This window comes from Pithys albifrons, chromosome 2, assembly GCF_047495875.1.
Source record: "Pithys albifrons albifrons isolate INPA30051 chromosome 2, PitAlb_v1, whole genome shotgun sequence".
NCBI lineage: Eukaryota > Metazoa > Chordata > Aves > Passeriformes > Thamnophilidae > Pithys > Pithys albifrons.
The window spans coordinates 64541293-64568074 of NC_092459.1; the positions used below are offsets into that span (position 1 = coordinate 64541293).

General features: G+C 37.3%; 1 protein-coding gene across 10 annotated transcripts in view; it reads left to right on the plus strand.

Annotated features, from left to right (window-relative positions):
- The window catches only part of SYNE1 (spectrin repeat containing nuclear envelope protein 1), a 255666-nt gene extending 230114 nt beyond the window's left edge, over positions 1–25552 (plus strand). For 4 of the 10 annotated variants that reach the window (XM_071549311.1, XM_071549309.1, XM_071549310.1 and 1 more), the window contains exons 8-20: positions 130–267; positions 966–1157; positions 2041–2371; positions 3209–3277; positions 5245–5387; positions 6240–6366; positions 7314–7525; positions 8971–9171; positions 9520–9648; positions 9996–10208; positions 11198–11287; positions 13113–13171; positions 19902–23644. In XM_071549311.1, the coding sequence (XP_071405412.1) occupies positions 130–267; positions 966–1157; positions 2041–2371; positions 3209–3277; positions 5245–5387; positions 6240–6366; positions 7314–7525; positions 8971–9171; positions 9520–9648; positions 9996–10208; positions 11198–11287; positions 13113–13171; positions 19902–20142 (2145 nt within the window). In that variant the 3' untranslated portion in view covers positions 20143–23644. Of the gene's footprint in view, positions 1–129; positions 268–965; positions 1158–2040; positions 2372–3208; positions 3278–5244; positions 5388–6239; positions 6367–7313; positions 7526–8970; positions 9172–9519; positions 9649–9995; positions 10209–11197; positions 11288–13112; positions 13172–19901 lie in introns of all 10 variants that reach the window. The other 6 variants (XM_071549312.1, XM_071549313.1, XM_071549304.1 and 3 more) reach the window with 4 other exon arrangements.
- The last annotated feature ends 1230 nt before the right edge of the window (positions 25553–26782 follow it).

Sequence of the window (26782 nt, forward strand, 5' to 3'; positions counted from 1 at the left end):
AGGAAATGAAACAAAAAGGTGTACTGAGTTTATATTAGGCTTGGTGGAAATAAAAGCCATTTCCCCACTATTGCTGAGAGTTGTCATGTCCTTTGGTCATTTCATGCCACTCCATTTTCCACCCTCCAGCATTTTATTGGCCAGCGTGAGGAGTTTGAAACAGCACGCGATAGCATCCTGGTGTGGCTAACAGAGATGGACCTGCAGCTGACCAACATTGAGCATTTCTCAGAGTGTGATGTTCAAGCAAAGATAAAGCAACTTAAGGTAAAGAATTATTAAGTAGTTACTGAAGGAGGGATGAAAGAAGGGGTAAAAACATGCCATGGTGGAAAAGGAATTTAAGGAATATTATGCAGAAATGCAGCCTGATATGGTTCGTTTACTTGCAGTCTGAGACTTCAACCTCAGAAGTTATGGGCTATGTCAGGTTTCAATATGTACTTTTCTGCCAGCACAGATCATCTTTGAGCTGTGAAAAATGTAAAAAGAAAAACCAAGGAATTTTTAATAAAAATTATTTATGTTAAGTCTCCATTACTGCTGATATATAATAATTGCTACATTTATCAACCATTTCTGCATTATAAAAATCATTATCTGGAGACAAAAATATCAAATATCACAACATCCAATGTGTGGTGATATCCAACATTCCAGTGTGTTAGATTTAGCATCTGTGTTCATTCTAGACTTTTGGTCATGGGCATGGATTGTTTAGTCTTTCCAAAAACAACAAGTGAGGAATGAGATGGTAAACCATGAAGTATCCCTGGTTTTGGCTTGAACAATTGTGGAATGCTAAATTTAATTGCTCATTGTTGCTCATGACAGGATATTTGTAACAATCCTGTTTCTTACCCACACCATTCTTTCTGTGAAACTACTAAGACTTGCATTTTTAATTACCCAGGTTGTTTTCATGTTGATTTTGTTGATAAAGCACGAGCTTTTCTTTTACTCAGGCTTTCCAGCAAGAAATTTCACTGAACAGCAACAAAATTGAGCAGATAATTGTGCAAGGCGAGCAACTCATTGAGAAAAGTGAGCCCCTGGATGCAGCTGTCATTGAAGAAGAACTAGATGAGCTGCGTCGTTACTGTCAAGAGGTCTTTGGACGTGTGGAACGCTATCACAAGAAACTTATCCGCCTTCCTGTGTGTATATTTACATACATGTGTGGTTGGTTGGTTTGTTACCCTTTTACAAGTGTGAGAATGAGGAGAGAGAAAGATCTTGAAATAAACTAACATAGAGCTTACATAACTTTTGGAAAGTGCTTAAATTTTTGTTACAAGCCTGACTATTTGCCTCCCTGCATTGCATGCTGTTTGTGTCCTGTTCAGAGAGAAAAATCACCAGATCTGAAATTTCAGTAAATCATAATGAAAATCCATGCAAATTGGAGATTTATGAAACTTTATTCATGGGGGTAGCACTGTGGTATTGGTAATAAGAACATCTCCCTGCCCTGTCAGATATTTTGACAGGCAGCTTAGAGAGTTTGGTTGTTGGTTTTTTTTAAAAGCAATGATAAAATGATTCTCCCCATCAGAAGACATGGAAATTTCTCCAGAACTAAACACACACATGAAAAAGTGGGAGGAAAACAATTTTTGGTAGCTTAAGTTCTCCTTAAAGAAAGGAACAAAGTCCAGGATTTTCAAAATATAAAAAAAAAAGATAGTGAGGCTAATGCTCATGATAAAGATCACTTAGGCTTTCTACAAAGTGATTCCAGAAATTTTTCTATCTTGATATTTCCCTTGCAGTTGCATCAGTAAAAGTGTGAAGTATTTGCCTGATGTAAGACTTTATGGTGCCTTAAGTAATGAAAATGAGCTGGCACTTTGATCATTTTTGTTGCTTTGTTGTTTTAATACACCTTAAAAATACTCAAGGGAAAGTGCAACAGAATGCACAATGAAAACCTCGTGACTGTGACTGTCACCTAATACTATTTTATTTCACTGCCCCAGGCTGACCATGCAGTGTCTGTGCATGTTTCATTGATTGGTTCTGTTTACATTGTGCTTCTAGCTAACAGATGACGAACATGATCTCTCAGACAGAGAGGTGGATCTGGATGAATCAGCAGATCTCTCTGACATACGCTGGCATGACAAATCTGCGGACAGTGTTCTGTCCCCGCACCCCTCTTCCAACCTTTCGCTGCCTCTTTCTCAGCCGGTGAGAAGCGAGCGATCAGGGAGGGATACCCCTGCAAGCGTGGACTCCATTCCCCTAGAGTGGGATCATGACTACGACCTTAGCAGAGACCTGGAGACAGCTGTTTCACGGGCACTGCACTCTGAAGAAGATGCAGGACAAGAAAAGGACTTCTACCTGAGAGGAGGAGCTGGTATAGGAGGTATGGTAACGAATTGTGTGTTCTGTTTCTCCGGGTAAAAAGAAGAAAATGTTACATGAGTGATTGCTTGGCCAAGATCCTCATGGAAAAGTATTTTAAATAGCCCCTGATGACTTTAAATAGTGTTTCCTAAGTGATCTCAGTGGCCCTCTGGCCTTAGACAGACTCATGGAGATTCCTGGATGATGACAGCCTTGGAAAATGGCGAAGGCGTACATGATATGGCAGGGAATTGGCTGTGTGTCTGTACTTGTGGCCTGCCAGATGAGATATGTCATCTGTAACAGCGCTGCATCCTAAGTTATTCTGACTAGAGGAAACTATACTGGATATGGTAAGAAGCACAGAACAAACTGATGAGGAAATGCTGTGGGAAAGATCCACAGACAAAATCATCAAGTGTTTAAGTAAATCTTAACTCAGTTCTTACCTAGGCAAGACTCCAGCAAGCAAGTATTTAGTCTGAGGTGAGATATCAGGACTTGCTCTCCAGTGAAGCTGGAAATCCTTTAAGTGTGTGCTTTGTGTCATAAACCTTAACAAGTGAAAGTGCCCAGATGCAGCTAGTTGTGGGGGAAGACATATCAGTGTGTAATACTCTGACCTTGTGGCTGTCTTTTGCTTTCCAGGTCATTGGTCTGAAAAGAGTCAGGTTTGCCTGGATATAAGAGACTTTGTAGCAGCCTCCTTGTGTTTCAGTCTTCATCTTTTTCCTTCTGCAGAGAGCATGTTTGCTATCAGAACCATTTATGTAATCCATCCCATGAAAAGGACTTCTGCTGTAAGGAGACAGCCATTGCTGAGCCATCAATTTAGACTGTGCTTTTATTTTTTCAGATGTAGAGATCCCTGAAACTCTTGAGGCCTATGTAACACTCACAGAAAACGCCCTCAAAAATATCTCTGGTAGGCATGATAAAAGACTAAGCATAGCCAGATGCAAATACCACAGTGCACAAGCATAACTTCTTTCTCTTCTCTTAGTATCTGCTATCTTTTCACAACTTACAAGATGCATATTTCTTACATGGCAGCATTGGCATCTTAATGTAGAATTGTCCTGCTTTACTACTGCTTTTAAAGGTATCGTTAGCTGCATGGATGAAACAATTATGTTTGAAGTATTAGCCCTCTCCCCTAGGCTAACTGAACTAAACTGATCTGGCTGGTCTTTATTTCCTGGGGACCCCCAATGGCACATCTCAGTTGTTACTTCTGTTACAATTGTCCCTCAATTGTTATATCTCTGAAAGAGTGCTGTCTTCAAAGATTAAGGCAGAAGGAAAACTTATAGAGCCAAACTTGATTTTTTGGGTTTGCATTTTTTTTAACAGCCACAGCTTGGAATATCATGTAGATATAAGCTTTTAGGTTAGTTATACTTTTAGGTGTTAAAAATGTCAACTTGAGGTACTGTAGTCCAATGTCTTTATCTTAGTCTTGTATATTGGAAAATTGTTTTCTTTTCTCATTATGTTCCTACACAATATTAAACCTACTGTTTCATTTGTTAGACAACACTCTTGAAGGGATTATATGCACTTGCAAATACATTTTCGTGCAATTTTACAGTTTTCCTCTCTTTAAAGAATTACTTCATCGCAAACACTTAATGTCTTATCATCTCTGACACAAGTCTCAGGTCCACTGTCCATTCTTATTTATTCCCCAAATTAGTAAAATAATATTATAATTGATTAAAAGTATAAGTAATACCAGTACTTACAGAAAAATGTGTTTAGTTTTCTGACCTGTGAAAAACTTTGAAAGTAGCAAGGGAAAAGCAATATTGAGCACTTCGTCTTATCCACTTGGCATGAAGTGGTGTTTTATATGAAAAAATGCTAACCATCCAAGAGGCTCCATTTTCTGTAATTAGGTGGACAGAAGTCTTTCGTTCTCTATGCATGTTTTTAATTGTGTCTCTGAATAAATTCAGACTGTCTTTGTAAACAAATGGAAATCACTCACAGTGACAGAATATGGATAAGAGTGATCTCATGTGGTCCTCTAAGCTGCAGCCTGCAGCTGTCTGTAGCTAATTCATATCACAGAATTCAGCTGACCTCTGTAAGGAAAATGTAAGTTAGTCCTGCTTCAAAATATTGGTATAAGTTTCAAATTGTTTGAAGGAATAATACTGTCTTTGCAGATATGTTAATCATAGTCTTTGTCAGATACCTAATTGGAACAATACTATAAATTTTGCTGCTTAGTGTCATTGCCTGAATCAGTCATGGACTACTTGCTATGGGGCTTCAAGATGTCCAGTCATCTAAGGATTTTGAGAATATGAATGTAACAGCATCACTTAGCATTCATATGCCACTTTTAATCTCTAAAACTGTATACAGATAGGATCATTTCATGGATCTGTTTTTTAATGAAGAGAAGAAATACAAAGAGAAACAAAGACAATTCAAAGTTTCTCATGGATTTAGATCATACAAGTTGGCATTTGGGTTACAAGATTTTGTTTGAGAGTGTTTGTGAAAGGGAGCAAGGTGTTTTCGAAAATTAGTGAGGTCAGAGTATGCTTTGCTGAGAACTTTCCCCATAAACGAAAGTGAAGCATTCAATGTGGGGAAAAAGTCTCTTCAGAATAATTTGCAAGCCTGCTTTAAACTGTGGACTCTCTGATAGTATGCTTATGGCAAGCATGTTCACTGGTGTCATCCTTTGAAGATTGCTAACACCTTCTAACATAATGAGTTACCACTTTGCTTTGATATTGTACTGCTCATACTGCTGCAGCCACATTTCTCCTTTACTGTCTAATCCAGATAGTATTCCTGATACATATTCTACCTGAGCAAAGGAATATAAACTTTGGAAAATTTGGGTGACAATCACTCTTTTGGGTTTTGATACAGGAGAACCTGGAGCCCTGGAAGCACGTATCCGACAGCTGGACAAGGCCTTAGACACCAGTCGTTTCCAAATACAGCAAACAGAAAACATCATCCGCAGCAAAACACCTACAGGCCCAGAACTGGATTCCACTTACAAAGGATATGTGCGTGTATTTTGGAGCACAAGTCAAATATGCACTTTAAGCTTAGCTTTGCTATTGAAAGAATTATAGCTGTTTCAGCAAAGCAATTAACTATAACTGCTTCTCATATGTTTACTTACTCATATGGTTACCACCCTTTTAACCACATGCTATTGTTGCTTATGTTATTATTGTGTTTACAATAGCATAAGATTACAGTAACATGACTCTAAGGAATTTATATTCCTATGACATTTTTGCAGATATCCCGGAGTACTTCTCACACAGTTTTATCCATCTAATGATGATATCCTTGTCTGAAATTTCTCTGCTTTTAAAAGCAGGTTTTATAGCTTCAGGCACAGTATTCAGCTTGCTAATGAATTAAAAGCATGCGTCATGTAAGCAAGGTACATATTTGGAATCCATTATTAAAAATCATTCTCAGAGAGGTTTCCTGGAAGAAAAATCTTTCTCTGAGTCACTCATATAATTTTAGTACAGACAGAATTTAAGAAATAGCTTCTTGGATGCACAGTAATATTTCCACATTTAGGTTAATTTTCTTTATCACATCTTCTAGTGTTTTTGCCACAGTGTCTTAACATTGAGAAAAGATGGCGCCTAAAGACATCTGGTACAACTTGGCATAGTTGCACTGAGTTATTTCTATTTAGTCTGAACTTGTGCTTTAAACCTTTATTGTCTCCGTATACTTTTTTTTTATAGTATCAGGACAGATTGTTAAAGTAATAGATTTTTATCTTCACACTTATACTTACTTTCTGGAAGTTGCATTGTAATTTGCATTGTCTATACAATGAGTCCTGTACAGTGCATATAGAAAAGGGATTTTTTTGTTTGTGAACACAGATGAAACTACTGGGTGAGTGTAGTGGAAGCATAGACTCAGTAAGAAGGCTTGGAAATAAACTGAAGGAGGAAGAAGAAAAACTATCAGGACTTATTAACATGAACAGTACTGAAACTCAAACAGCTGGTAAGTAACACGTAGTTCATTTGATGTAAAGTAATTATGAAAAGAAGCAAATGTGCAAAGTTTTTCTAAATAAACACTTATTATTTACTGTCATGTATATTTACATGACTGTCTTTCACCATATTTTATTTTACACATTTTAATAGGAACAGTAAGTATTCCTTGTATATGCCCTATAAAAAGATTGGACATACACGTACATTTTTAGAACTTCCTCATATCATGAGGCATAACCCTAAGCCTTGCAGAAAGTCCCTGTAGATGCAATGCATTTTTGTTTTAAGGATTTTTTTATGAAAAATATTGCTTCATCTCCATTCCTAGTTTGGCAAGATATGCTACCCATACAGTCTCTTTTATTTTAGTGTGAGGTTTTGATTTTGGTTTTTTTTAATTGATAGAATGATACAATTGTCCTTCTTCCATAGCATTTCAAGATAACTAATAGGAAGAAATAGTCCCTCATTTATTTATTTTTAGTATAGGTGTTTATCTAATACATCAGCAACAACTTAGGCAAATCTAGTGAGGTGTGAGCATTAAATTATGACATGCTCAAATATCAATGAAAATAATAATATATATGTCATTAGTTAGACATATTTGGATTTCTTGTCCAGTTTGCACTTACATTAATTTATGGTGTGGGGTTTTTTGCCAGCATAACCTGTTTTAGAGACCTACATCATATATCAACTTATTTCTGTTCCTAGAAGTCTGACATTAGAAAATCATAAAATTCCCTGATGACTGGAATCATCCAGGTTCTTAATTCTTTCTGTCCAACCTCACTTTCTTCAATCTAACCTAATTTTATTGTGATTAGAGTTTGTGGCTTAGGTTTTTTACGAAGCATCTTTTGAAGACTACTCAACTGATGCAATTGTGTGTGTGTCTAGTCCTTTTTTTCTTTTTGCTTTCCTTGAATTTGGTGTTTGTAATTCCAGGTGTAATTGAAAGATGGGAATTAATCCAGGCTCAAGCTCTAAGCAAGGAGCTGAGGATGAAGCAGAACCTTCAGCAGTGGCAACAGTTCAACTCTGACCTTAATAGCATCTGGGCTTGGTTGGGAGAAACTGAAGAGGAACTGGAGGAACTCCGCCACCTTGATCTCAGCACTGACATACAAACTATTGAGCTCAGAATTAAAAAGCTGAAAGTGAGTTCATTTCCCTTTTCCATGAGTTACCTTGTAAATCTGAGTGAAACAGGTATCTTGAAGTAGTTGCCAATAATGCAGCTGGTTTGCTCATCAGCGAGCTGCTGATGATAAATAAAGTAACTGTAAAAGTGATTTTCTGAATCACCTTTTGGCAGAAAAATGTACCACTGGCAAACCAAATGAAGTTTTAAAATAGTAATTTCATAATAGACAGTAACTCCTGATGTTAGCCAAACCAATGAAATTAAAAAAAAAAAAGTGCTAAGTTAAATCCATTCTCTTCTATTCAGTGGTCACAAAATATCTGCAACACTGGTACATACTACTTTGTGTGGCAGAAGGAGAAAGTGTCCAAAGGGGTTGTAGGCTACCCAATGTCAGCCATACAACATAGGAAAAATTTAATGTCACTTTGTGACATACGTGTTTCTTCTCCTGTCATCTCAGGTGCATCGGGATCTGAATGCTAACTTTGTCATCTCTCATATATGTTTTAGCTATAAAGATCTTCAAGTGTGGTGATCCACAGCTTCACATTCGGTTAGTAGTATCCTAAAAGCATGGGCACAAAAATATGGGACCCAATGTCAAAATGCACTGTGCTTCATGCTAGAAATGAGGTGACCAGATAGGAAAGATGCTTCCGGCAGTGATCCATCTAAAGCATATTAATGCTGATCTTGAATGTAATCCAAATATAGCTGCCATAAGTACTGCAAAGGTCACTGTGACATCGTTCTTTTAAGTAAATGCTATAAAGTAGGTGGAAAATGGGGCATTTCATAAGAATTCTGTTCTTATCTCATCCAGTCTTTGAAAGCCCATAGTACCTTCCAAAGCAAAAGAGGTGGGGTTTCTTTTGTGGCTTCCAATGTAAACAAATCAGTTTATATACAAGTTGTGCTTCTATAAATTGAAGTTGTTTATACTCCTTGTATGTTTTATTTTTTCTCAGTAAAAGCTTTTATTTTAAAATACTGTTGACAGCAGTTTCGACTTGAAAACATGCTGGTTTTTATGTTAATCAGCAAAACTGAGTTGTGAGGTCAAAAGTTTTATTGTGAACTAAAGTAGAATTGTCCTATGTGTCTTCAAATTTTGTTGGACCTACTCTGTCTTTAAAATATCTGAAACATGAGCCAGATCTTTAAAATTCAACTGACTTCAGGCTTTTAAGACTTTACAAGTTTAATTGGCTTGCTCTTGTTTATGCTCACAGTAAAATTTTAGTAGATGTTAAAGAGTGAACATTTGCAGAGTCACAGAGTGAGCCCAGAAATCTCATATCCAGGGTAAACAATTACAGTAAGGTACCTTTCTGCAGCTGCTGATGGCAAATCATTGCATTCTTGTGGTGCCTTCTCTACTTGTTTTTTTCTGAAAGTCACGTTTTACAAATTTCCTTTATTTCCTCCCCTGTCCCAATTTCTCTTATCATCAAGGAGCTGCAGAAAGCAATTGATAACCGCAAAGCAATCGTCTTATCCATCAATCTGTGCAGCTCAGAGTTCACTCAGTCTGACAGTGAAGAAGGCAAAAAGCTTCAAGAACGCCTGTCTCAGATGAACATGCGCTGGGAGCATGTTTGCAGTATGATTGAAGAGTGGCGCAGCTCATTGCAGGATGCATTAATGCAGTGCCAGGTCTGTACTGTGCTAACTTTAAATTGTTAGTATCCTACATATTCAAAATATAAACAATTTTGTTATCTGTTTTACTTCATGTCCAGTCTGAAATTTGCCCATGCAAGGCAAAATACAGCTTCTACACGTGTTTTTCTGAAAGATACACTTGCATTGCATGAAACATGTATTTCCAGCCCAAGATTTTCTAAATTTGTCATCTCTGGAATAATATTCTAATATTTTATTGCATCTTTCCTTGTAAGTTATGTTATTTAGCTAGTAGGACATGTCAAAGGATAAATTAAAAATCTGAATTTGACTGGAATATTTTGCTACCCCATTAAAATCATCACTCATTGCTTGCAGGATTTCCATGAACTGAGCCATAGTTTACTGCTTTGGTTGGAGAATATTGATAGAAGAAAAAATGAGATTGTGCCCATCAATCCAAACCTGGACTCAGAAATGCTGCAGGATCATCACAGACTTTTGATGGTAGGATAGTAATCACTCCTTTCTCCCCCAAGACGCATCAACAAAAAGAACAGCTGATCAGATTTATTTTTCTCTTAAGAGTTAGCACTGTACATTTCATGCTAACACAGAGCTGTGGGACCAGTGTCAGTAATCGACTTGACTTTAATAGGGAACACCACTTGCTTCCATTAGCATAACTCATGATTTTAAATCTCAGGCAGCTACTAGGTTGCTGTATATATTCTTTCCTGTCAGATTAGAAATTTATATTGCTTCTCTTTGCTTTCAATTTCATTAATTTCGCATGTTTGCTTTTGTGAGTTCTAGCCTTTTTTTCTTTTTTTTTTTTGATACATTGGCAACAGCAAATCAGACGTGAACTGCTGGAGTCTCAGTTGAAGGTGGCATCACTGCAAGATATGTCTTGCCAATTGCTAGTCAACGCTGAAGGCAAGGACTGTCTTGAAGCCAAAGAAAAAGTACATGTCATTGGAAACAGACTGAAGCTCCTCTTGAAGGAGGTCACACATCATATTAAAGACCTAGAGAAAATTCTAGACATATCAAGTAGTCAACTGGTAAGTCATGTCTTTTTATTCCTTGCTGTTTGTTAGACATGTTTCCCAGTGTTTTGACTGTCTTTCTCTGATCAGTGCTTTTGGCTGCACCATTTCTGTTGTTTGCAGTACTTATCAAGGTAATCTTGAATATCATAAAGTCATCTTACACTTCAAAATGTAAATATCTCTTGTGATACAGTGGGGTTTTTTAATTTGGTATTTTTTTGTTATTTTGTATAGCAATACTTATTTAATATCTCAGTTTGTTTATCCTGCTATTACTGAATCAGTCAACTGGCAAATTATATGAGATAATTATTCTAGTTGCAGTACTGAAAATTATAGTGTCAGTTGTCACTGGAAAGGAAGATAATGCTCACTCTCTAAGAAAGAGGAAAAAAGCATAAAATAAATTCTGTATTAGGGTAAGAATTCTCTCATATGTGTCACTTAAGCTTTGAGCTATACTCCAAATCCTTTCAAATTATTATGTGTCTCATGGTATTTGAGAAGGAGTTATACATCTTTGCCAGCAGTGGCACATATAAAGATTTCAAGGTTCTCCTTCAGTTTTTTTGAAAGTCAAGCGTTAGTAGAGCCCATGAAGAGGAAGAACTCAGCTCTTCCCTCCTTCTAATGGATTTCTGCCTGTTTAATCAAAATCTTGGTGGTATCAACCTCTCCGTGTAATTAAAGGCCAGTAAAGAACAACCAGTTTTTTCCCCGTATGACTTTGGTAGGAAATGAAGTTTTAACTGCCTGCCTAAAAAATGAAGTTTTAACTGCCTGTTTGCTTTCCTTTTCCTTCAGGGCTGACAGATAAAACATGTACATGTAAAACTTTAGTCTTTTAAAATTTGGTAACAAAATTTAGCTTATTTGGCTTAATTTATTTTATTTGCCTCAGAAATAACTCTGCTGGTATTTCACTCACGGTGAAATTTTTAGTTGACTCACCTGAACAGCAAGTTGCTATATTTCTGAGCTCCATTCCTTCTGAACTTTAGGAATTGTCCTCATGGTCCTCTGATGAATTAGACACATCGGGCTCAGTGAGTCCTGTATCTGGAAGAAGCACTCCAAGCAGACAGAGAACGGTAATTTCATGTCATATATTTTGGTCCACCTCCTGGGTGGGAGCTCAGATGTCTACAGTAGTTTTAGCCAGCTGGGAGTCACCCCTTCTCACTTTTTAGGAAAAGAAATGGCATAAATCAAAACCAAAACACAGCTGCTTTCCCCAACCCTGCTGCATATCCCATCCTGCATGAAATCAGAAGTGGTAAAAACTATCTGAAACCAGGGCTGTCAGTGTGGTTGGTTTACCATGGTATGGCATGTCGTGTCTCTTGTATTTTGCTCTAGTGATGGCAGCACCCCAAAGTCTGGTCTTGTGTGATATATCAGTCCTCCATTTCCGTTTGGCCTCCTCTTCAGAGCTGCTTCATCAAGAATCTCAATAAGTTGTTTTTTTTCATTTCTGAAGTAGGTTGCAAATGCCCTTATTGAGACTTTGGATGAATGGCTAAGTAGAGCTGAAGGGAATAAAACATTATTCAAAGCAGCTAGTTGCACTGGACCTAATCAATGCCTATGATGGCAACTCTGGAGTTGTCCATTTACATCGCTGGCACAAAATTCAAGAAATATAGCAATACATGCCTAGTACTTAACACTTCCATACTCTGAGCCCAAATTGGAACTGCAATTATTTTGTCTTTTTCTGCAATTCTATTGGTTGATTACTTTGCTTTTTTCCTTAGTTCTTAAAATAATCAGGTTGGTTCTGTTTTGTTTTTTTTTTTCCATTTGCACTTTTTTGTAAAGCCTCTGAGTTCTGTCTTGATAAATTTATGGCTCTTGAAATGGATTATTTTTATTTTATTTTTTGTTTACATTCACTAGTTTCCTTTTAGATGCTAGAAGGATTATGTAAAGGAATACTGGCTTTTCAACATTTTATTTTGGAGATCAGTGCTTTTGTCTTTCAAATTGGAACTTAATTAATAAAAGCTCTGATGTCACAGATGTTACTGAAGGATACCTGACCATTACAGGAAATGGAGAAGTATTTTACCGTAAATTCTTTGTCTAAAGAGTACGTAGAATTATAATAGGTTTCATCTTAACATTTTAATAAAAAATTTTCTATCTCTAATTTTTTAGTGTTTATGTACATGGCTACATTTTTCAATTTTTTTGTCCATAATGTACGGCAAAGTTTCATTTTTGTCCATAATGGATGGTTAAGTTGTATGATTCCTTGTGTCTAGTTTTCAAACTTTAGGGATTTGTACCCACAATCTTGAAGACTGAATTGATATTGTTTAGAATTTCAGAGCCAAATATACTGATGCTAAAGAAATAAATACTAATACAAAAAGTACAATCTGAATTATAAGCATCTAACTGCGTTGAATATTCCAGCAAATAGTTAGGAGTGCAGGAATGCACCTGCAGTTATTTGGCCTTCAAAATTGTGGGGTGGAAGAGGGGCCTAGATTTGTCAAAGAAGGCCCTTGAAAGTTTTTTGCTTGAGAATATTATTTTTTCTGCATGTGCAAGTTGACATACATATAATTTCACATAGTCAACATGATTAGATTTTCTCTGTTTCATAAGAAAAATTATTTGAGCTAAATTTCTAGTGATGTTTTTTAAATTCAGAGCTACTGTTCCATAAACATAATGACTAAGCTGTTGTTTTTGAATTGACTGTCTATGTTCCAATAATTTTCATACTCAGCTAGGTACAAAGAAAAGCCAGTTTCCTTGGTTCATGGGTACTGGTCACTTCATTTGATTCTTTTTTTTTTTTTATGTTTCCTTTGCTGCACTTTTAATTTAGTTTCATCAGTAGCTTGTCTTTATTTGCCTGGACTGAACATTCTTCTTTCTTTACCCCCTGTTCATTGCAAACAGCCACGGGGCAAATGTAGTCTCTCACAGCCTGGACCCTCTGTCAGCAGTCCACATAGCAGGTACCTTATTCTCCTGGTTTCTGCACTCTGTTCTAGAGCAGCAAGAGGATGATGGAAATTGGCCGTGATTCCTCTCAGTCCGCACCAGCTCCATCAGGTGCTCAGGACTTAAACAAGTGAAAATTCCCTTGTGTTAATAATTTGACAGAAGGGGTTCTCAATTACTGCAAATTCTTTGTTAAAAAGAAATATAGGCTAATATTTGAACATTACGCTTTTACTTCTTAGAAAGCCCACGTAATCAATATTTATTTTTCATATGTCTGATCAGGGTGAGTGTGTGTTTACAGTTTTGACATTTAATGATTATTTTATTTTGATGTGATTTAACAGAAATGCCAGTAGGTTCATGGCGAACACTTTTTATCATCCTCTTTGAGGCAGGTAATAGGCCAATACCATATTCTAGAATTCACAAAACCCACAGACTTGGATGAGACATACTAACACCCTTTTCTTTATTTCTATTTTATTTTTCCTAAAATGTTTTGTTCAGTTTGTGGGTTTTCAATACTTAAGACTCAAAATTAAAAGTCAGAATTTGAGGTTACTGAGACTTGTAATCACTTTCTGTCCCCTTCTAAGACGACTGCAATATAACATGCTAACATTGCCATGACTTGCCAAGTGCTTGCATCCATGTATTGCTCCGGGAGGAGCACTGCCCCATCTCTCCATGACCAGTAGAGAGCAGGCTTGCAGCTACAGCTTTTTGCTTTCCACCGTGTCTCCAGCAACCTGTCATCTCTGCAGCTAATGGTGCTTCTGCATTCTTGTTCTTGTCAGTGTGATGTGTGTACCTCCACTCTTTCACTGATCAGTTTACTAGCCTCTAGAATTATGAAGTTTAAAAAAACGTAAATGAGCAAGCAATGGGTAAAGAGGACATCTTTTTCTATTTCAACATCTTATATATTGCTAAAATAATCAGAAAGCATTATTAAAATATATTTGTTCTTATTAAATCTAAAATAAATCTCATTTATTCTCTACATATTAGAAATTACCTAATCTGTTTTTAAAATAACTCCTGCTAAATTGAAAGATTTTATGTTGAAATGAAGGGGACATTATGTTTAATAGTGATTGAGCAATAAACAAGCAGACAAAAATACCTTAAAATATTAGGTTTTTTATAAGCAAAATCAAGACTTTATTCAACAAAATTATTCTCAAATGTAAATGAAATAAAGAGGAAAACTGCTTACAATATAGATACTTAAACGCTTCTTAAAAAAAAAGTTTGCTTTACAGGTGTAGTTAGTGAACTGTGAGTAAAGTGGCATAGTTGCAAAACCACATAACAGATAGAACAGGTAGAGCATCTTTTACTGCTTTCACTGACACTAAGAAGCTGCATATTTTCAGGGATTTTTTTGTCTTTGAAACATAAGGAAAACACATAGAAAATAAGGGACATGTAAACTCCGTCTTTCTGTCTGATGGAGAAAAACAATAATTCAACTCCAGTCTGCTGTGAAGCTTGGCATTTTGTTTCTTGTGGGGAGGGGAAAAAGGGAGGAGAGGGGCTTTACTCTGCAGCCATTAACATCTAGGAGGAGTGGAAGATGTCTTTGACAGATCAGCATGCTTGCACTAGCACCCTTGTACTCAAGAAACATACTGTGTGTGCTTTTCCACTCTCCTATGTAATCAAACCACTTCTGCCAACCTTTTGAGGTTTCTGGTTGTAGGTGCGAACCACTGGCTCAAGGAGCCGCTAGCAGTGCTTTGCAGCTTTGAGATCAGCCTCTGTTCTAGCAGTGGCATTGGTGCGGCACCTTTCAGATCAAGTCTTTCCAGCACTGTTTATTAACACATCTTGAAGCAGTACAAACACAATGTTCAATTTGTCATTCAGACAAGCATGGAATACGAATGAGTCACTGCTGAATAGGAAACTTAATCAAATACGCAAGCCAGACAGGTTGTGGTTGATGTATAATGTGGTTTTAACTGATAACGCGATACAAGCTGTCACTATGTTCTTAAATATTTTGACATGCCTCTGATCAGAGTACTTTGTGTTTGATCTTGCACTGGATCAGCAAACCCTGTTATAGTTTAGAATAAAGGAGAAATGAAGTCTTAAAAGGTTTGTCACACAGAAGGTTGTGAAGGAAAGTTCATCTAAAAAGATTAGAGGGCCTATGTTTTTATGCATAACAAGTGTAATATCACTTTGCCTGCTCCTTTTTCAGAGCCAAAAGACAAGCATACATAGTGTGACGCTAAGCAAGGTACAAGCTTAAACTAAATGTTAGATGAGATTTTAGTTAAATCCACAATGTAAGATGTATTAGTGGTCATGTGATAGGTGGCAAAAGCAAATTCAAGAAGCAACTCCTCTTTCCTCAACAGCTTAATAGAGCTGTCATAAGTGCACACCTGGATCTGTGTCTGTGGATTTTTTTAAAATGTTTAAAAAGTTAAGAGATTAAAATAGTGGTTCAGTTTGCTCAGAGGTTTTTACATGGTCTCTCTTGAGCAGTTCTATCAAAGTTTTGGTGCCATAATGCCAGCCTCCATTTCCTGCTCTCCCCAAGCCTCCCCAGATGGCTAGTGGATCTTTAAAGGTCACTTGCTGTTCCTGGAGCAGACCAAGCCACACATTCTCTGGGACTTTGCCCACAAAATGACAGTCATTGCCACACAGTAGCTCAAACATGCAGTTTGAGCTTGGCTTGCCATGTTTTTTCTCAGAGTTATCTCCTGCACTCTCACATAGACCTTGTTACTTATTCATCATATTTAGCTGCTCTTGAAATACATATATTCATCTTCTTTACAGGATAAGCCAGATCTGAGGTTTGGATGATGTGATGCTGATTGAAGGAGAGAATTGAGGTCTTGAAGTCAGAATACAACCAAATAAGGATGTTTCTACAGAGTTTTTTTAGTCCACCAAGAGGTGTTGTTGCATGCTCTTGTGGGCAGAGTATCACAGCTTCTCCTTCATAAAAAAAACTAGAATCCATAGGAACGAAAATTTCATTAGAATGTTGCTATCAAATTTAATTTATCTGATTGTCTGAAAGTATAATCGTTTCCACCTGGAAGATATCCATGGCTAGAGGTAGCATTTTAGTTTTGTGCCAACCTTATCCCTTTCTTTTCTTTAACAATGGTTTACCCTTCTTTCTGTCTGTTCATGCTATTATCTAAAGGACAGTTTTAATATCTCTCAGATAACGTACTGGTAAGTTCAGCCCTTCATAAGAGAAATACTCCCTTGATTTTACATCTTTAAGCTTTTGTAAGTTTGAATTCGTCTTCCAGAACTATATTAACCAAAATAATAAAAAAAACTGCTCCTCATAAGATCTGATTAGGGCCTTGTAGAGCATCATTAAAACAACCTCTCTTGTCTTCTTGAAAACTTAAACTGAAATATATTTTATAATTTATTTTTTCCCTTTTCACAGCTATTCAAAAGCCACATTATTTATTTCTGACAATCCCCTGTTAACAACTCTTACACCTCTTCATTATCCTCAGGGTGTGAACTTCCAAATTTATAGCAGAAATTTTGATTGCTATCTTATGTACTATAATCTTAAACTCGAGCTACTTCTTAAACCTATTGGAGGAACCAGTCACCTACCCTTTTTTTTTTTTGTTCAGGAAGCCAATCCTTTTTGGTATTTGCAAAGACCTTCAGCATCTGTCATCATACAGATGAAATTTACTGTTCTTACATTTTTTCAATAGTCTTTTCATAAAGATATTAAATTATGACTCATTCTTGATTAACTCCAGTAATAACATCCTACTAGCCCTCCAGCCTTCTTTCAATGCGAGCCTATTGCCTGCATTCCATTAGTCACTTTCCATTGAACTCTATTTATTCCTATCAGCTTCACTTGAAGGATAAATTCTTTTTTGAAAATCTTTTAGATACTTACTGCAATGCAGATGGGTTACTTCAACCATATATTCCTTGGGAAAAAAATACCAATCATGTTTAAAAGAAGGTTCTTCTGTGAGCTAAAATTAAAGTTCACTTTGACCATCCTATCTATAGCCTGATAAATTAGCTTCTCCTCTCTTGAAATGCTTAGAAAAGAGTTCCAATATCACTGACATTACAAGTCAGGGTAAAGTAAGGGTAACTTAGGTTAATATACAGGATTTCTTGACGTGAAGAAGCTTACTGTTGGCCAGGTCTGCAGCTGTGGTTCCCTCTTTTATCTTCTGAGTAGGAATTGTGAACAGAGAGAGTAGCAGATGGCCTTACTTCCTTCCCTTCTCACAGTGTGATAAATGGGGAAACAGTCAGAACAGAGCTTAAGAGGCAAGCTCAAGGAAAAGAAATTACATTTTTCTCCAAAGTGGCATACAGTACTTCATCTTTCCCTTCTCCTGCTAGACTAAATAGGGGCTCTGGTCCTTAAGAATGGTGAACCTTTTTTATTAACTATGTATATTTTTAACCCTCTGTCCTTACCAAATCCATTAAACACTCCAAGCTGAGCCATTCCATTTTTCAGTCAATTATGTAGATTGCAGAGGTGTACCTGCAGTAAACAGAGGTAGCACAGCACTCGGACTTTTTATAACTCCCTCTCTAAAGATGTTTTTGTAATGTTTCATTATTTGCTTGTTTAATTGTTTCCATGCGGCATTATTCTTCAATACCCTACTTCACTGCAGAAAAAGTGGTTTGCCATGAATTGTTTTAATTTTTGAAAGAGTTTATATTTCTCTTTGAGATCAGCCATGCAACTTACACATCCATTCTTTCTTCTGCTTTTTTGGTAAAACGCAAAACAAAAAGTGCCAGATTGTGCTACTAAAATGATAAGAAAAGGAAAATAAAAATTAGACTCTTTGTCTGCCCCCTTCTGATTCCACTTTTTGGAAATTCCCTTTCTGACACCCAGAGCTGCCCCAGAGTAACAGAGGCAATGAAGAATATTGACACTTTGCTTATTATCGAACAGCAGTTACCAACTGCAGAAATGTGGCCTTTTTCTCATTGGGATTAACATTTATACTATGATAGCCTTGTAAGTAGGTAGATTGTGCAATCAAATGCTTGGAAGGTAATTAAGCACTCCTTGTTCCCTTTGTTCCTACCTCAGTCCATTAACTTTCTGTCTTGGCATTCTCAGACAGTAGAAGTCCTAATCTAATTGAACTTTAATATGGGTTGCTCTGATGCTGTTAAATGTGCCATATCCTTTCAATATGTTCTTTATAATACATGGTCTTGTGTTCTGCAATAAGCAGCTTTCCATCTGGGCTACAACAGCATGGCTTAAAACAACATGAGATAAGATATTTTGATCATCACTCCTTGGGCTATTTCCTTCAAGTTAATAATTTAGCATACCTGAGTGTTTATCTGTTCATCATCTGAACTTTACCAGATCTGTCTGGCTTTGTTGAAGCCTTCATTGTGGGTGCTACACATATATAAACTTGAAAAAAAAATTATTTTCTGAGCTTGAGCGAAGGGGATCCTTGCTAGGCCTATATTGTTTTGAAGAGGATATTTTCATTCTTGAATGCTTCCTCACACAGATTTAGGTTTATCTGTGAGACAGGATCAAAAGAAAAGGGTAAGGAAAGGATACACTGAGGAACTATCCCTACTTGCTTTACTGGGAGTCTCCCACTCCCCCTTATGAGCATTTTTATCTCTTAAACTTTAGGAAACTATAGGTTTTCTGAGGCCTCATAATCATATCAACCATGCAAACATTTTATAGCGACAAGTCTATGACAAAATTTGTGACATAATGTCTTAAAGGAAGAGTTCTTGAGGCAAGTTATTTGAAGGCTCTGAGTTTTTCCACTTTTGACTAGTACTAAAATACAGTATTTTCCCATGTTATTTAATGAGCACACTGAGAAATCAAATTTTCTTTTTTATACTCACTCTTTTCAGTCATTCACTTATCTCAAAAGCTGTCATCTGTATATTAGTGCTCTTGACAGTTTCAACCAGAAAAATGAAGAAAAATGTGAAATTTATGTCTTCGTTAAAATAATAGATTGGATTTTTGTACTTAATTTGAAGTGTCCCTTTGCAAACATTTTTGTGTTAAATCTCTTGTGCTTCATAGATACGTCATAGATATGTGTCATTCCAAGTCAGATCCATTGACACAAGGGAGAAAATCACTTGGAAGGTGGTGGTGTCAAGTCAGTTGAACAGATAGATTTTAACTGCTGATTCGGTGCAAGATTCAAAATACAACGTACTTTGTAGAGAATGAGTCCCCATTATCTGCATATTGGTGTATTAATTAACTGAAGATTGATGTAGCTGAATCTCAATGCATGATACCCTGGTGGATACGATAGATATAATCCAATGCAGAAACTTCTGCAAACCAAATTCAACTGCTATTTTAAATGAGAAGGCTTCCTTTGTCACCAGCATGTAGAGCACATATGACAGATATGGCCCACCTTTTATTTTCCCCTTCTCTATAGCACAGCGCTTTAAGTGGAGAGTCTTTCTCATAATTAAGCAAGGGGCAATGGAGTCACAAAGCCCCTTCTGTTATGATCATTTGGTGTTTTCCTAACTAGTCGAGAAATATGGAGTCTCTTAAGAGTGTTAGGGAAGTAGCATGTTTAATGACAAAACTCCCTGCAGTTGTCAATCAAAGTCTGTACAAACTTTGTAAACAAGCCTTCAGGGAAGGTTGAGTGCTCAAGGGCAACCTCTACTGCAGTAATGTTTTAGTGTATTCACCTGTCCATCTTCTTTTCTCAGGTCCATAAGAGATGGCTCAGGTTCCTCCCCTTCTGAGGCTGAGCCAGCACAGTGGTGCCCATCCTTCTTCCTCAGAGTCCTCAGAGCTGCTCTGCCACTTCAGCTCCTCTTGCTACTCCTGGTCGGGCTGGCTTGCCTGGTGCCAATGACTGAGGAGGACTACAGCTGTACTATGGCAAACAACTTTGCCCGCTCTTTCCACCCCATGCTAAAATACATGAATGGTCCTCCTCCATTATGAAGGAGACATGTAAGATAGCAGGAGACCTTTGCTGGAGTGCTAGCTGGGAGGCAAGATGGTTTTAAAGGGTGACAGGATTCAGTGTGGCAGTCTTATCTCTCTGCTGTAGCCACCACTGTGCCCATACCTTTCTCTACTGGCACTCAGCTAGTAACACATCAGTATCAAGCTGCACAACGTATTACCTGAGTAGCATCATTTCAATACTCGTATCATGGGTACTAGGAAGAATGTGAATTGTGTGAGGGAAATGTCCTTCTGTGCAGAAGTTTGGATCTTCTAGTCACTTTATAGCCAGGTCATTGCCCTGTACTATGCATAGCCAAGGACTTGATACTGTAAATCCTTTCCTGTGTACTACCCATTAGCCAGTCTTTGTTAAATACCCTCTGAGTATCTACAGTATACAAAATAACCAATGCTAAAGAAATTTTAGAGCATTTGTAACAGAACAGTTTTAAAGAATCTTGTATGGCAATGTATTATTCCCTGTTGTTTCTGTTTCAGGCATGGTGTTCTAACTTTTGCTTTGGATGCACAAGGTGTAAATCTGAGAATCACTTTTTTAAGGTTTAAAAAAATGGATGTAATAATTAAGATCGTAAAAGTTTTTATGAGGAATAATGTTGAATGTCAAGTTGAAAAACAAAGAACATATTTATGTATGTACAGTTTGCTAAGCCAAGTTTTGTTTGTATTGATTTATTTGCATTTATTATAGATACCATAAAATATTTTGTCTACGTGCTTTTTAATGACAACTATGTAAACCTCTAAGTTTAGAATGAGATATGTATAATATAAAAAAAATAGAAGACATACCTATGCTGCACTTCTAAAAAGAATTAAAAATGCTGTAACAAATTAATGGTATTAGGTGTTTGAATGGGAAAATCTGGAAAACTTGACGAATTGTAGAATATATGGAGGGATATGACATTAGAAGTTGTGCTAATACTGAAAACTGTCCGTGTTTTGAATTAATGATTCATCACTTCAGGTGTTTCTTCTTTGCAAGCTGCTTCTTGAAGTCCATTCTCATCCGTGTGTTGTTTCTCTGTGTCTGTGTGTTTGTGTAAGGACTCATGTGCAATATTTGGCAGTTGAAATTGTACCAGTCCACCCTGAAGCAGATTTTTCTCCCGTGGGTGAACTGGAAGGTTCCTAATATTCTCCATAGCAGCTTAATAGCTAGATAGATTTTTATGTTTTACCTAAAGTTAGTCTAGTGGAATATACCCAAAACATAAACATAAATAGCAGAAAAATGGAAGAAATTGAAGACTCATACATTTTACAGAAATACTGCAAAAAACTCACAGTCTGAGCAATGGCATTTTGTCAAGATTATCAGTCACATCTCGGCCAAAACATGATTCTTTTCAATTATGAAAAAACACAGAACATGGCTCTAAGTTGCTGCTCTTTAATATATCTGGGGATTTTGAAGCCACAACACACAATGTGAATTTTTTTTTGAGTTAAATGTTTTTACTTAGAATACATTGGGCCAACAGAAATTTAAAAAAAAAAAAGCCAGAGGAAAATACAAGCACGTTAATTGATGTTATGTAGAATTACTTTTCTAGGATGTCATCATTTGAGTTATGAGAAGAGGGTGGTCAGAGGTAGAGTACCACAAGCTGAACTCAGGCATTTGGAAAAGTCAAAATAAAGCTTCCTTTTGAGATAAGCATGACATTAACATATTCATGAGAAGGATTGTGTATGTTCACAAAGTATCTTCAGTGTCTGAACCCAAGTCTGGACTGACACAAGTATGTGTTCATTTCAAGGCTGAGTTTTCCTCATTGCTATTCAGAAGTTATTCTGGGCTAGATTACTATCCATAAACACTGATTCTGAGTAGACAAAGATAACGAACACATATTTGGACTACAAAGATAGGCTGTGACTTGCAACGGGCCTGACATATTACATGAAACTGACCCCTCCTCTCTTTCTGATGCTGTTCTTTGGTGACATAATTTGATCAGTGGTAACCAGTGCACCTATGTGAATAATTCTGTTTGCTGGCCCTACCAGTGCAGGTCTGTACATGTTTCAGACACCTGTCATTGACCAATGCCTCGATTTGGTGGTGGTTGCTTTGGGTTTTTTTTTAAAGATATCTTGTTTTCTTTTCAAAGAAAGAAAACACTGTGAAGAATAAAAAGACTAATTTAGGGAGAAATAAGAATCTCAGCCTGACTTTGTCTCCTGTTTTCCAGCCAACTATTAATGTTCCTATGGAAGATGTTATCTAAAATGCAACAGATAGCTGTGAGTATAAACTTAGGGAATAAAAGTCTCTTGAAGGAACCAGACAAAAACTCACTGATGAGGCCTGTGTACATTTCTTATACTATGTGAAAACTGAGAGAGAGGCAGGTTTGAAAGAAGTTTGTTAGAAGGTAGAGGGAAGTACAAGGAAGAGAGGTCATTTTGAATGATGTCAGATGCAATATTTAAATACTTTATAATAAGTTTTACAGTGTAGCACCTGGCACACTTTGAATTGCAACCTGAATTTTGCCATCTATTTTGCCACTCTGTAGTCCCTACTTCCCTTGATTGCTTGAATATCAACACACTTCCCCAACCCATGAGGAAAAAGGAGCTGTATACTGCAGAAGGAAAGCATAATTTGTATGCTCCCCTCAAAACTGCCAGGGAAGTTTTGGGGAATAGTCACTAAAATGGAGTAAGGCAAGGGGAGCGTGTAGCAATTCTTCAGTCTTGTTCATGGTGCTCATGCACTTTTATTTTTTTCTCACCTCTAGAAATGCTGAAGTGAGAAATTACAGAGCAATCGAGGTTAAGCTGGTTAAACAGACAAGGGAAGAGTTATGCGAAATCAGAGAAACTTTTCATAATTAATGAAGAGTGAAAAGAAGTGTTGATAGTTAAAGAAATAAAGAATTTGAAAGGTCACATCATCAAGTGTCAGTAGCCCTTTCAAATTCAGCGCATTTTGGTGTGATGATTACCTACAGGGCATAGATACAGTCTCACCTCACCCTTGCTGATGAAATGGCAGACAGAGTGTACCTGCTATGCCTTGCTTCCTTTCAGGTGTTTCAAAACAATACTTTCTGTCTTCATAGCTTCAAGCTCTGAGCTGTAGCTGATTATCAATGTACTGACTGTTTATTTGAAAGAGAAATGAGATAAAGAGAACTTTTTTTTGGTCCTGAGTGATCTGCTCACACAAAGTAGTCCTCCCTGTAAACAGCAAACTCTACGACACCCGTGAATAAGAAACATGTTAGAAAAATGACATAGGAAAAATGCCTGTTTTTAAATCCTAAAATTCCCATACCTTCGAGAACAGGACTGTCAGCCTGTAAGCTGATGTCTCAATGCAATCACAGCACAGTTTGTGCCAGCAGGTTACAGTGCCACTTTGTACATTTGGTACTTTCTATCTGAACTCAAAATCAACATCAGACCAGTTCAAGTGCTTTGAGCAATAAGCTCCTCCAAAGGGAATTTTCTGGATGTGAATCAGTTGCATTAAAACATTAAATGTAATTTTTGCAGAACTGGATCTTGATCCTAAAAAGTAACATAGAAGTCAAAATGGAAAGAAGTCGGCAGGCTCTTCACAAGCTCCATCCCAGAAGCACCAGTAACTTGGAGGCCTAGATTGAGTTGGAAATCCCAAAGCAACATCACCACATGCATTTATTGGTACAGCATGAAACAGGATAAATGGGGCAACTGTAGGGGACAAAAAACCACACCCAGAAAACTGTCAAGCATTGTAACCAGTGCACTAGCCAGCTTTGCAGCCTGGGCACCTGTCTTGTCCTAATAATGTGAAGCTGCTACCTCTGTCTCATTCAGATGCTGATTCTTTTTAAGAAATGCAGAAGTTAGAGTCTGAGATGCCCTGTCTCTGTGCTAAGCCTGCAACCCAACATCTACCCTCTTTCTGAAACACATCACTTACCTGGGCTCTGCAAACATGAAGGGCCGATTTCTAGTAGTGTGCTGTGAGCCTTGTCTGCAAAGCATGAGGAAAAGCAGTACCAGAACTGCCTAGCTCTGGGTCTCCATTGAAGGCACGTATTCAAGGATAGAGAAAGTAGACTCTGTGTCTTGGGAAGCTCTGGTCATTAGCATGCTATGTTTTTGCCTATTTTCTTCTGTAGGTAGATGCAGTAGCTTCTGTAGCGATATAATCATCCTAGCAGCTTGACACATCTTGCAACTCTGAACCTGTAGTCATCTTCTGGCTAGTGGGTATTTAAAGGCATAATTGCTCAGTAACTCCAGGACCATGCAGTAATATAAATGTACTATCTCATTATGCTTATATTGATAATGGTCAAAATTAATGAGCACAATTTGCTCTGAATTTACTGCTTCTGTTTGTGGAGCTTCATTTGTGGACTGTGTTTTACAAAATCCACACAGCTCTGGGCATGATGATACCCATTACCTATCCTTCACCCTGTTCCAGCAGTGATAATAGCTTCTGCAATAGATTGATAATTTCTTGCCACTGGTTTGCCACCCTTCAAGCTTTGGTGCAAATACTATGTACAATTGCAGTGTTGCTTTCTCCTTCCAAAGAACTTTCTCCTGCAGCTGGCTATTGAACGAGAACAGAGATGCTGGAATTGTCTTATGAGCAGTCATCCCTGACCCTTGGTCTTGTGCTATTTGTGGCTGAGAAATCTGTTTACATCTGATAGCATCTCTCAACATGGTCATCATGATCATGTGCATCTGAGTGTGTGTGTGTGTTTATGTGTTCAAAGGCATAACAGAAAAAGGTTGCTCACAGCCTTCAAACTAGAGATGCTATCAGGATGTAGCAACCATAGGAGGATTCTGGGAAATAAGAGCAGAGTCAAGGAGAAGAAGTGCAGATTCCTAAGCAAGAGAAGAGATTACTGATCATCTCACTTTCTTGCACTTCCCTTATTTTATTTGGTGTTTAAAGCAGTGGATTATGGAAAGGAAAGGAGCAGAAATATACTAGTGAGGTTTTGTTTTAAGCTGGGTGGTCTGGTTATAAAATTGTTCAACTCTTGCAGCAGTCAAATGCAAAATTCATCTAAAACAGTGTTTGCCTAATTTGAGAGGGAAGGCAGGGATTGGAGAGAGCAGGTCATAATTCTTCTGACTTGTCTGTGTTACAGGCACAGAATTCCCTACATAAGGGAACTAGTCTAGGTACTGGGTGTTTTTAACCTTGGCAGGATGTTATGAAATGCTCTACAGCCAGCTGAATTGTATTGTTGTTGCACTTGTTGGCCATAATTACACCAAGAGGGACATAGGTGTCAAACCTATATTTGGGAGAAGTTATGCTTGTTTTAAGAATATTTAAAACATTTGAATGTTCTAATAATGTTCCTCAATAAATAAATAAATAAATGGGAAATATTTAGAGAATTAATGTGTCTTCCCAGAAAGCCATAGATAAAAACCTGTGAAACAAGATAAAATGAAATTAATAACTCCTAGCTGAAGCACTGAAAATCTGTCATAGGTTATGGCATAGTTAAATGATAGAAATCTGAATTATGTTAAATGATAGATCTAAAAGCAGATAGGAACTGAAAGCTGTAATGTCTATTGTTTGGTGTCTCTTAATATATCATTCCAGAAATGAACTGGTCAAAACTGCTTTGATTAATAAGAATCCTTGTAAATACCTGAGACATGGCAAATAGATTTGACCACAGTGAGGTCTGAATAAAACACTGACCCATTTCATTTTTGGACAAGAGAGGATGCTTTAGGAAAGTATTGTCCAGTTCTTGTATCAGAGGTGTTCTTGGTGGAGGGAGAGGTGCACAACAGAGCTGTTCTGGTCAGGGGTCATGCAGATGTGGGTTCTGTTTGCACAAAGGTTACTCACATCAGGCTGTGCATTTTTAGGCATGTTTTAATTCCTGGGAGAATGTTATGGATGTTGTAATTGTGGGTTTGTTTCCATTCCATTGTTTTGAGAAAAGATGTTTTCAAAAAACAGCTGGAAGTAAAGCTACCAGAGTCCACTTCTTTATGTAAGTATTCACAAAGCTATTCAAGAAGTGGGACATTCACGCCTGTAGTACTCTCTTTATAAGCAATTCAGGCATTGTTTGTGAGGCTGTCCTGACCATTGAGCTGCAGGTTAAAACATATGGTTGCAATTTTGACTCCTTTGCTAAACTTGAAGCATTGTGCAGGCAGGTATGCAGACCATGGGGACAAGGAGAGAAAAAAGTGTTGGAAGAAAGCGTGATGCTGTGGCATTTTTGTTGAGTGAGTGAGAGAGAGAGAGAGAGAGAGAGAGAGAGAGAGAGAGAGAGAGAGAGAGAGAATGAAGACATTTGTGAGGTATGATTTCTTTTTCTGTTGTCAGGTTTAATGTAAGCAAAAAATAATCCTGCAAGGGTTAAATGGAATTGAAACTTTTCTGCTTCCATATGAATACCTAAACTTTCAAGCTCTTATGGGCCCTAATGTGACTCTAATGCCCTAATGCAAAATGGGCAGCATTTTCTGCTTATCTGTACAGTATAACATACTTGTTCACCTTTCCATGGATGACACAAGCTCTGAAGAGGTGAGTAAAAATTTAAAAAGAATCTGACAAGAAAGAAATCCTTATGTTTTAGAGAGCAGCATTTAGTCT